The sequence below is a fragment of the Hipposideros armiger genome, unplaced genomic scaffold (genome assembly GCF_001890085.2).
Source record: "Hipposideros armiger isolate ML-2016 unplaced genomic scaffold, ASM189008v1 scaffold_135, whole genome shotgun sequence".
NCBI lineage: Eukaryota > Metazoa > Chordata > Mammalia > Chiroptera > Hipposideridae > Hipposideros > Hipposideros armiger.
In genome coordinates this window covers 3,285,239-3,295,713 of record NW_017731485.1, presented here as the reverse complement: position 1 = coordinate 3,295,713, position 10,475 = coordinate 3,285,239, and the positions used below count along the sequence as shown (strand labels likewise).

The 10,475-nt window shown below is 49.1% G+C and overlaps 1 protein-coding gene across 2 annotated transcripts in view; it reads left to right on the top strand.

The window, feature by feature from the left end:
- Positions 1–1,273: 1,273 nt before the first annotated feature.
- The window catches only part of LOC109386585 (acyl-coenzyme A synthetase ACSM4, mitochondrial-like), a 27,395-nt gene continuing 18,193 nt past the window's right edge, over positions 1,274–10,475 (top strand). For both annotated transcript variants that reach the window (XM_019649910.1, XM_019649909.1), the window contains exons 1-3: positions 1,274–1,773; positions 7,157–7,408; positions 9,347–9,557. In XM_019649910.1, coding sequence (XP_019505455.1) covers positions 7,160–7,408; positions 9,347–9,557 — 460 coding nt within the window. In that variant the 5' untranslated portion in view covers positions 1,274–1,773; positions 7,157–7,159. The remainder of the gene's footprint in view (positions 1,774–7,156; positions 7,409–9,346; positions 9,558–10,475) is intronic.

Genomic DNA, 10,475 nt, shown 5'->3' with positions numbered 1-10,475 from the left:
TTTTTTTCCCCCAGAAGGCCAGTTGTTTACCATTTCCCAGCACACCACTGCCCTTGACCCTGAGAGCGTCAGCTCTCCATCACTTCATCGTCCCTTACCTTTGCTGCTCCACACATCCTTGATCTTGGTATATTCTTTGTATCACGTGTTTCTTGGTTCTGTAGCAAAACAAAGTGAAAGTAACTTTAGCCCTGGCTGCGTTGTCATTTCGGCCCATCCTCAACCTTGCATCATCAGGTCCAGTCTAGCTCAAGAGTACATATAAAAGTGTGTATAGTGTCTTTCTCCTAACCTATTGATTTTCATTTCATTCAGTTTCCTCTTGTATATGTTCTGTTCAGATAGATGAGAAACAAATTAAAAATAAATTGCTGCTGTTGCCATTATTGATCAAAAGCTCCATACCACAGAATAAAGTCAAAACTTCTTTGCCTGGGCAGCTGAGGTCCTCCGTAGCCTGTCTTTTCGACTTTATCACCCACTATTCCCCAACACAGAGGTTTGCTCTAGAGACTTTTCTAATATCATCCCTGACAGGACCTTCTCCATCTTGTGGTCCTTTCTGAGATGTCTAGCAGCTCTCTTTTCCAGCGCTCATGGTCTTGCCCCTCTCCGAAGCCCAATTCAAGTTTCGTCTCCTCCAAGAGGCACCCCCAGCAGCTCACCCCGCAGTGAGTTCTACTGTTTCTGAGCCCCTTTAAGGGGGGCAGAATGTGCAGGGGTGGGGGGCACAACCACCATTGGTCGGGTCTGTGCTATCTACCAGGTGCTGTGCCAGTGCTGCCCTCCTCTGACACGGACCCTTGTGATGACATCGGGCCCACCCAGATAATAGAGGATCGTCTCCCCATCTCAAGATCCATAGTGTACTCATACCTGCAAAGCCCCTTTTGCCACATAAGGTCACACATCCACCGGTGCTGGGGGTTAGAATGTGGATATCTTTGAGGGGCCTTCATTGAGTCTATCACACTGGGCTTAGCCTTGGACTTCATTTATTTCAGCCCTCATCATGTCTGAGCCCATGAGAGATATTCTTGTCTGGGTATCATGTGAGGTACCAAACTCTTAAGGTGAAAAGTGCCACTGTCTGACACTGCCACCATCACTGTCCCCAACAAGCAACGCTCAGCCACGAAACTCAGCTCCCGTTGCCAACAGCTGACATGCACAAGACCACGGGCAAGTGAAGTTCATGTTTAAACTACTCAGTGACACTGGCGCAAAACGACTTTCAAATGAGACAAAGTTCAGATGCCTCACAGGGCTTGGAAGGACTTCATGTAATCTCTTCTCATCAATGAGCTGAGAGCTCAGCTATGATGTTCAGTGGCCCTTTGGCACATTTGCCAGGTCAGGTCCAGCTGTGCCGTAATAATCGAGCGTGCCAACATTCTGGGCTCCTCAATAATCATGTCGAGAGGCTCTGAGAACAGGCTATTTGAACAGTATGGCTCATGGTATCATCATCTCCGTGGACAAGAATAATCCACTGAGCGCTGGGGCTTAGCCACTGTCCGGCACTGAGCCACAAGAGGGGGTTGCTCCCTTCCCAGTTGTGCCTTTTAAGTTGCTGTCCCTTTAACTTCAGCCACAGGTATTCCAGAAAAACCACAAACCTCCTCCCGGGGGATTAGAATCCTTCCAACAGCACACCAGAGACCCACAGGTGCTGCCAGAGAACAGGAGGTGGAAACCAGCTTTCCGGCACATACGGCACTGAGTCTTTGTGAAGGAGCTGAAGCCCTTTCTGGATCAAAACACCATTTTCTGGTAAGGAGGGAAAAAATGCATGCGGTACCACAGAAGTGACTCTTATCCAGGGGTCGGCAAACTGCGGCTCACAAGCTACATGTGGCTCTGAAGTACAACTGAAAATGAAAATAAAACTATCCTAGTTTCATTTATAAAAAATTTTAAAGGATATTATTCACATAATGATGATTCATTTGTTTTATGGCTCTCGAATAATTTTTAAATTGTTGTGAGGGACAGGATTGGCTCTTCCGTCTCAAAAGTTTGCCAACCCCTGCACTAGTCAATGAGAAGTCATGAAAGTGTATTCAAATCTGTATGGCTGCTGTCAGGGTCACACTGTCTTGCCATAACTGGGTAACTTCAGACCCAGCCCTGGCTAAATGTGCCTTTGACAGAAAAATGGACTCGCTCTCTTGGTTTTTTTCTTTAATTGGGGAATTGGGGGGAGGGGAACAGTGTTGGGGAATTGAGGAAGGGGACCAGCCAAGTTGTTGTTCTTCAATCTTAGTTGTGGAGGGTGCCAGTCGCCATCTGGCTGCCCGCCAGCAGCTCATGGCCTCTAAGCTCAAGGTGCTGTGTTACAATCTTAGTTGTGGGTGGGCGTAGCCATGATCCCATGAGGGAGTCGAACCGGCAGCCTTGTTATTAAGAGCGCACGCTCTATCCACTGAGCCATCAGGGCGGCAGCTCAGCTCAAGGTGCTGAGTTCAGTCTTAGTGGCGGGCGGGTGTAGCCCACCATCGAACAGGCAGTCTTGTTGTTAGGGGCACATGCTCTCAGCAGCTGAGCCATCCTGCCACCTGTTGGCAGCTCAGTGGCAGCTCAGCTCGGGCGCAGCGTCACTGGCCCATGTGGGAATCGAACTGGCAGCCCTGTTGCTCAGAGCTCGCGCTCTTAAGCCAACTCTTAACCAACTGAGCCACTGGGCTGGCCCCTCATCGCCTACTTTTTGAAGGTTGGTGGGAACATAGCATAAATTTTTGAGAGTATTTCCTTGCATTGGCTTTGGAGACATCAAACGCAGGCTGGAAGGTGTGCGGCTTGCAAGCTCAGGGGTTGGCAAACTTTTGAGACGGAAGAGCCAATCCTGTCCCTCACAACAATTTAAAAATTACCCGAGAGCCATAAAACAAATGAAATCACCATTTTGTGAATAATATCCTTTAAAAATGTTATAAATGAAACTAGGATAGTTTTATCTTCATTTTCAATTATACTTCAGAGCCACATGTACGTACCCAAAAAGCCACACGTGGCTTGCGAGCAGCAGTTTGCCAACCCCTGTGCTAGCTAAATGGCTTTTGGTAAATCAGTCACTTCTCCGTGCCTTGGTCCCCTTAAAATACCTGCCTCCTAGGGCCATTGAGAGAATTAAACGAGAGGGCGCAGGGAGATACTTCACCCCAGGCTGAGCACTGAACGCTCAGACATCTTTTCACTGTTCAAGTTTCCCTTAATATGAACTCCAGAAATCACTAGGGCTTTAGAGATCAACTCTTTCACTTGTACAGAAACCACATGGAGATAGTTTGTTGAACACCTTTACATAGGAATGTCTACAAAGATAATGTCGTGACCTAAAACCATCAGAGGTCCTCAGACTTGACCCTGGAATCATATGACCTACCCACAGAATCCCAAGTCAGGAGATGGCTAGTTAATGCAAAAGAGTGAGGCTCTGCAGAGTCTTGTCATCCCCTTTATGGCCTATCCATAGAAATCTATTCAGAAAATTAAATCAAATGCTGACCAAAGAGATGGAAAGAAGTAAGTTACTGGCAAAACATTTTAATTGAAAAATCCTGCTCTGTGATACCTTGATATGTATTTTATTACTAAGGATGGTGTTTTTGTAGGCAAGACCTATTTTTCTGTTTATGCACGTAACATGGGAGATGCTGAAATGTATATTCAGATCCGATCTGTTTGTCAAATTAGGTTTTAGATATATTGGTATGTTAAGTTGATGATTTAAGAAATGGAAAATTTGTCCATGGAGCTATGGGAAATAAGAACAATTCATGAAAAACATCATTCTTTTTCACTTTGGAGGAGAAGACGGAGAGGTGATTTGCATTAAAAAGTATTTTCTTTTTAATGGGGGTGGGGAGGGCTCAGTTCAGTCCCAAGAGCTGGGAGCACAGTGACAGAACATCAAAAGAGGCAGAAACAAGATAAGCCAACAAGACGCTAGTGGCTCCGATCCAAGAGCTTTTCTAGGTTGCTTGTACCAGAACAGCTAAGGCCTTCTGCCAGGAAGAGCCCTGAGGTGTGATTCCGACTGTGCAAGGACCACTGAGTCCCAACCACATCCCAGGTCCTGTGCTAAGGCACCCACTTAAACCCCATGTCTGGCTGATGAAGAAAGGGCTCTCACTACTCACACCGCACGGATGACGTGACACTTGGAGATGTTAAGCAACCTGACAAAGGAAGAGGGGAAGTCTCGCTTTCAGGTCTCCCTTTCCGCTCATGCTAAATCGTGAGCAGGACCCCGTCTCCGTTCCCGTCCACCTCCCCCCTTCCTCATTCGTGACGTCTCCACCACTCTCCCAGCTAGCCCTCGTCTTTTTATCTTGACATGATGGAGTTCAAAACCAAGGGTCTTGCCAAAAATCGCTCTTTCTGGGCCGCAGTAAATTTGCATTGGCTCCGAATAGGCCTCTCTCTTCTCCAGAAGTCATTCTGAGCAGCGAGGCGCGCTTGGCGCGGGGCTGGGGACGCCCTGCAGCCCGTGGTCCTGTGTTTGTCTGTTCTCACCACGCCCAGGCCCACGCACCTGCAGATTTTCCCTCTCCGCGCACAGCAACTAAGTAGGACTGACGGGCGCAAAGGGTGGGGGTTCGCCATCCACGAGAAACAGTCAGCGAAGGCGGCACGAAGGAGGCTGAGATGCAGAGGCTGAGCAGGCAGGCTCCGAAGTCAGACCCCCCAGGTTCAAGCCTTGCCTCTGCCCGCAAGACCAAGGGCTGGGTGACCCGGGCGGTGGCTGCTGGGCCGCAGACAGCCGCTGGGACCATCCGCTCGCGTGGCGTCCCCGGACGGTGGTTCTCGGCGCGCAGGGGCAGCGGCGAGGCCGGGCCGACCCGCTGGAGACTTACGGTCGTGGGAGGTATGACCTCCCTCAAGGCGGACACCCTGACCTCCCGCACCTCGCCCGACACCCTCGTACGGGCGCGTCGGTGCCTACGCACCGCCCGGACTCGCCCCTCAGCCGCCCGGCACTGCGCCCCCGCGGGCACCGGCCCTTCCTGCCGTCGGAGCCGGTGCAGGGCCCGGCGCCACGGGCAACCTGAAACTCCAGATGCGCGTGACGGCCCACGTCCAAGTCCGCCTCGGTTTCCAGATCCCGCTCGTGGTCCAGGTCCAGCAGGGCTTCCAAGGCCAGGCCGCCATCCGAGAGTCCCCCTAAGTCTCCCTAAGAGGAAAGCGAGGTGCCTCTTAAGCAAACCACGTGTCCAAAAGCAACCTCAACAGAAGACTTGGGGGAAAGGGCCACACACTCAGCTCATGGAAGACTCAGTCCTTGGAACAAACAACTGGCTGCTGAAAAGGTGATTTTGCAACATTTTGCCCCGTTTTCTATTGTTCTAAGCTTTGCCTCCGGTGGCGTGCTTCCTTCGTGCGCCATGTTGTTCCTGTTCTTCACATTTCTTGGAGCGGAGTGAGGTGAAGGGCTTCCGATTTCATTATTGGCTGGGATGTTGGAGGTGCAGTCATGCAGCAGCTGAGGAACGTCGGTTGGCTGTGAAGATGGTTCCTGTTTTCTCCTGGCTGCTCCTGTGTTAAGACGCCTCATCCTGCAGAAACCAATGGCTGTCCCGTTTATGAAAATGCCTGACAACTGCACTTCCGGTCCCCCGGGGCCTTGCATGTAAATAACAGAGCACACAGTGAACACATCTAGCTGATGATAAATATACCATTTTTTTAACCCCCACAGTGGTAAAAATGGTCATCACGTATGAACTGAAAATATGAAAAAGGTTTAAGGAAGCAAATGGTTCCTAACTTTGGAAGTACGTATCACATGGTGTATCTTCTTGCTCATATTATGGACTATAACCATTGTTTCTATAGTTTCAGTAAAAGACTTTCTTGGTGTTGAGAGAGAGAGAGAGAGAGAGAGAGAGAGAGAGAGAGAGAGAGCGAGCAAGCGAGCGCGGACATACCTGGGGCAACCTACTGAAGTCTCCAGGGCCTCAGTTTCCCTGTCTGTAAAATGGAAGTAATAACAGCACCAGCCACAGGGCTTGTCCCAAGTGGAATGATATCAGGAGTGGGAAGTGCCTTGTCCACAACACGCAGGTAATGAACACCAGCTTTTATTACTGAGGAGAGCTCTGAGTTATGTTAAGGTGGAGGATACAGTCCATAGGCCCTACCCACAGCACCCAGGTAGGTGATCGAGACAGGGCACACATGTGAAAAACAAAAATTAATAATATAAGATAGACAGCTGTCACATAAGGAGTACAGATGCATATTATGCAAATTCAAAGGAAGATATCTAATCACAGAATCAGAAAGAAAAAGTTAGGCTCCAGATGGCAGCCCAGTAAGGGAAAGGGACTGTACCAATGTCACCGAGCGAGCTTAGAAAGAGCTGAGTCAAGTCCGGGTGTCCTGATTCATACTGGACCCTTTCATGAAACCACGCCACGAGAACACTACTGAAATTAACTTGAACAACAGCATTAGTTAACACTCTGAAGGGGTTCTCTGCATGCTAAGCATGACATGTGCATCAGTCCATGGAACAGTCATAATAACCTGGGAGAGAGGGATTCTTTTTTCCCCACTTTACAAATGAGAAAATTGAGATGCTGGAGGGATGAATAATTTTCCCAAAGTCCTACAGCCAGAAAGTGGTGAGCCAGGACCTCAATCAGGGTTTCTCACCAGTGATCATGGAGGACTGACCCGGAGCGGGAGGCAGGGCAGCCCAAAGCAAGGGGAATGACAGAGTAAATCTTCCTGGTGGAAATGCACACTCATGAGAAGCGCACAGGTTGCTTTTACTGGAAGAGGACATTCCAGGAGAGCTGTTAGCAAAGACAGAACAGATACAAGGCAGACCGAACAGGGCCTTGAATGTCAATACAGGCAGGGAAGACTCTTGTTTGGGTGGGGAGATAGTAGGGATAGAAGGCAGGGGCTTGACAACTTTTTAGTTGTGGGGAGGTTTTTTGTGTGTTTTTTTAAGGTTAATCTGGTCACGGACAGAATGAAGAGGGAGAGGCCAGTGGCAAGGAGGCTGGTCTGTGGCTCTGAAGAAAGATGGGTTTTTTTCAGGTGTCCCCAACTTCCCAGGGGTGCACATCCACAAGCCCACTTTCAGTCTTAACCACAGAGCATTATCGGGAGACTAACACTGTCCACCCATCTCTCCCCACAGGCCATGTGGCACTTACACACCCGTATCAGCAAACACGTCCCTTCAGGAACCATGAAGATTTTCTCCCATTGCCGGACACTGAGGTTCACGCGGCTCGCCCAACCACCCCGCTGGCACTTGCACACAGCTCACCAGCTCTGGGCACCCCTGACCCTCGCTGACCTTGAAGCCATCAACCACTGCGAGAGGCCTTTGCCTAAGAACTTCAACTTTGCTGGAGACGTGCTGGACCAGTGGTCCCACAAGGAGAAGGTATAAGATGACGGGTTCCCATTGGAGGTTTGGTGCCTCTTCCGTTTCCTTGTTCTGGGGTCCGCTTGTCACTTTTAATTCAGTTCCTCCACCCTTCTTGATTTCCTTTGTTTGTTTTCCCATCGCCCTCTCTCCCCAGGGGACATCTCCGGGCCTCAACTACCACACATGGCTGTCCCTCCGGAGCCTCCTCGGTCCCCTTCACCATGGTTTCTTATCGTTAGGCTTTCTCTCCTTCATTCTTTTCAGAGTCCCATGCAGCAATTCTTGGCCCTCCACTGGTTTGTTCGGGCTGGTCACGGGATTACCCAAAAAACAGTCATCTGAGCTTTGGTTTTATGACTAGTCCACGCTGGAGTGATTAGGAGAGAATCAGAGGTTGAGGGGTATAAAGCAGCCAGCCTGACAGAGTGTCTGCAGTGAGGCCGCAGGTCAAGGTCCCTGCCCACTTTACCTATCAGTGTTGCCCAAGATGTGCGGCCAGCTGTGTCTCAGGAGATGGGGTCAGGTCCTGGATATACAAGTACGCATAACGCTGAGCCGAGCCTTCCTGTTGGGGGAGGGGGGAGTCTCCTGTAAACCCATTGTGTTTTAACACCTCTCTGTCACCTGCTAAACTCCTTTTTGAACAGAAGTTGATAATCTCTAGATAAAATTGAAGAGCATATTTTGTTTGTGATATGCTTATTTTTCATTCCTTGTTTTTAGCAAGCGGTACTGATTTTCCAGTTACGGCGGTGATTAAATGCATTTTCCTTCTTAAGTAAATCTATACAAGTAAAAGCGAGCTGATGTAAAGAAAAATACAAAGGACAATGGTGCAGGTGTCCACAGATGTGGCAAACATAAGCAATACTCAAACGACCAGAGAGTGAGAAACACTGACTGATATTATTCTGTCAAATCCCCATCGCCACCCTGGGGGTTGCAGATAAGGAACTTAATCCCACGGAAGTTAGACTACTTCTCCAAGGTCACCAACGCCGAAGGTGCCTGGACCAGCCCCTCATCTCACAGAGCTCACGTCTATAGGAGAGGGACGCGGCTGGAATAGAGTCCGGTGTCATTGAGTCACCGGGAGTACAAGCGCAGCGCTGCAGGAACCCAGGGAAGTCAGCAAGGAGAAGACGAGGCTAAGAAAGGCTTCACCAAGAGTGAAATGAAATTGGATTTTCAAGTGCTTGACAATCAGGGAAGGTGCATTCTAGACAGGGGGAGGAACAGAGGGTCATTTCCTTCTTCCAGGCAATGTAGAAAACAGGTTTTGCAGCACAGATGTCTGGTTTTGTAGAATCACGGGTGAGACGTTCCCTCCAGAAATCAATCAATCAAGCTGACGCCTAGCCCCGCCTCTGCCACTACTCCCGCCCACCCCGGCATGGCCCTCCACCCTGCTCTCTTTGAGACTCATGAAACCCACACCTGAGCCTTGTGGGGTCACATTCCTAATCAACCTTGGGACATCCATTAGGGTTATTCAGATGGAACAAAGTCTAATTTAAGAAAGAAATGTATTGCAGGGATATGGGAGAGCTCGAAAAATGGAGCTGGATGCTTGGAGTGTCTGGGAGAGAAGATCTGAATGGCCCAACTTGGGTCACACGCCCACCCAATGGTCAGGCACGGGTGACCACCCTGATGGGTTGTCTCGCCAAAGCTGTAGGCAGTAGGAGTACAGTAATACCTTGGTTTGCGAGCATAATTTGTTCTGAAAACAAACTACTCGTATTGCAAGACATTGCTCGTTTACCACATTAAAGTGTATTAGATATGTTTGCTTGTCTTGCGGGACATAACCACGTTACTCGCAATCCAAGGTTTTACTGTAGCTCCCCTAAAGACAAACTGGAGAGCTAAGGGGAGGGAACGATCGATGTCCCATCTACTTGGTGACCAGTCACATAAGCCTTGTCCTCTTTCCCATGTGCCTGTGGCCAGAAAGGAGAGCGACCAGCCATCCCAGCCCTGTGGTGGGTGAGCGGCACAGGGGACGAGGTGAAGTGGAGCTTTGAAGAACTGGGTTCCTGGTCCCGGAAGGCCGCCAATGTGCTCACCCAGCCCTGCGGCCTAAAGAGAGGTGACAGAGTGGCCATCATTCTGCCTCGAATCCCAGAGTGGTGGCTCGTCAGCGTGGCTTGTATACGAACAGGTCAGTGCTGATGTTGAACTTTTCTAAATCCTTCAGAGACAGAGAGACTGATCGGGGAGGTTTCCCTCAATTGTTTGTTCTGACAGAAGCCATGCTTACAAAGGACAGCAAAGTAAGAGTGGAAATTAAGAGCAATCGTGATGTAATAATAACGGCCTTCAGAGGTAGGCATTGTTGTGATGCCCATTTTGCAAGAGAGGAAACTGAGGCTCAGAGAGGTTAAGAGGCTTGCCCAAAGTCACACAGCTGGAAAGCTATGCAGCTGGAAGTGAAATGCAAAGCTCTACAGAAGCAAATGTAGGTACCAGCGCCTCTTAGCAGTGCTGGGTTAGGATGTGTTTATCCAGAAGATCCAGAATTTACATCTCGGAATATATTTGGATTCTCCCTGATAGAAAAATACAAAAAGAAAAGAAAAGAAAAGGGAAGGGAAGGGACAAGAAAAGAAAAGAAAAGGAAAGAAAAGGCATTTTAGAAAGCAAGGACTTGTGAGAATATGGCTGTGGATCCCAGCTGGGAAATCTCTGCCTCTTATCAGACAAGAAGATGAAAGTATTCAATGAGACATTTTCTCCCACAGTGGTAATTCATTAATGCACCCCAAGGTAAAATTCTATGGGGTTGCTTTCCCCTCTAGGACAGAGGTCAGCAAAAACCATGGCTTATGGGGTTTTTGTAGACAAAGGTTGAGGGCTTTAACGCTCCCTCGTTTAAGTCCTGTCCGTGGCGGCTTTCATCTTACAAGAGCCCCGGCAGCAGAGACCCAAAGCCTAAGAGATTTACTTCCGGCCCTTTACACAGAAAAAGCCTGCTGACCCCTGCTCTACAACATAACGTAAATGTTTATAAGCCAATTGAAAACAAATAAGAACACCAAAGACTACACTATGGTATAGAACACAGAGGCGTTCGTTGCAA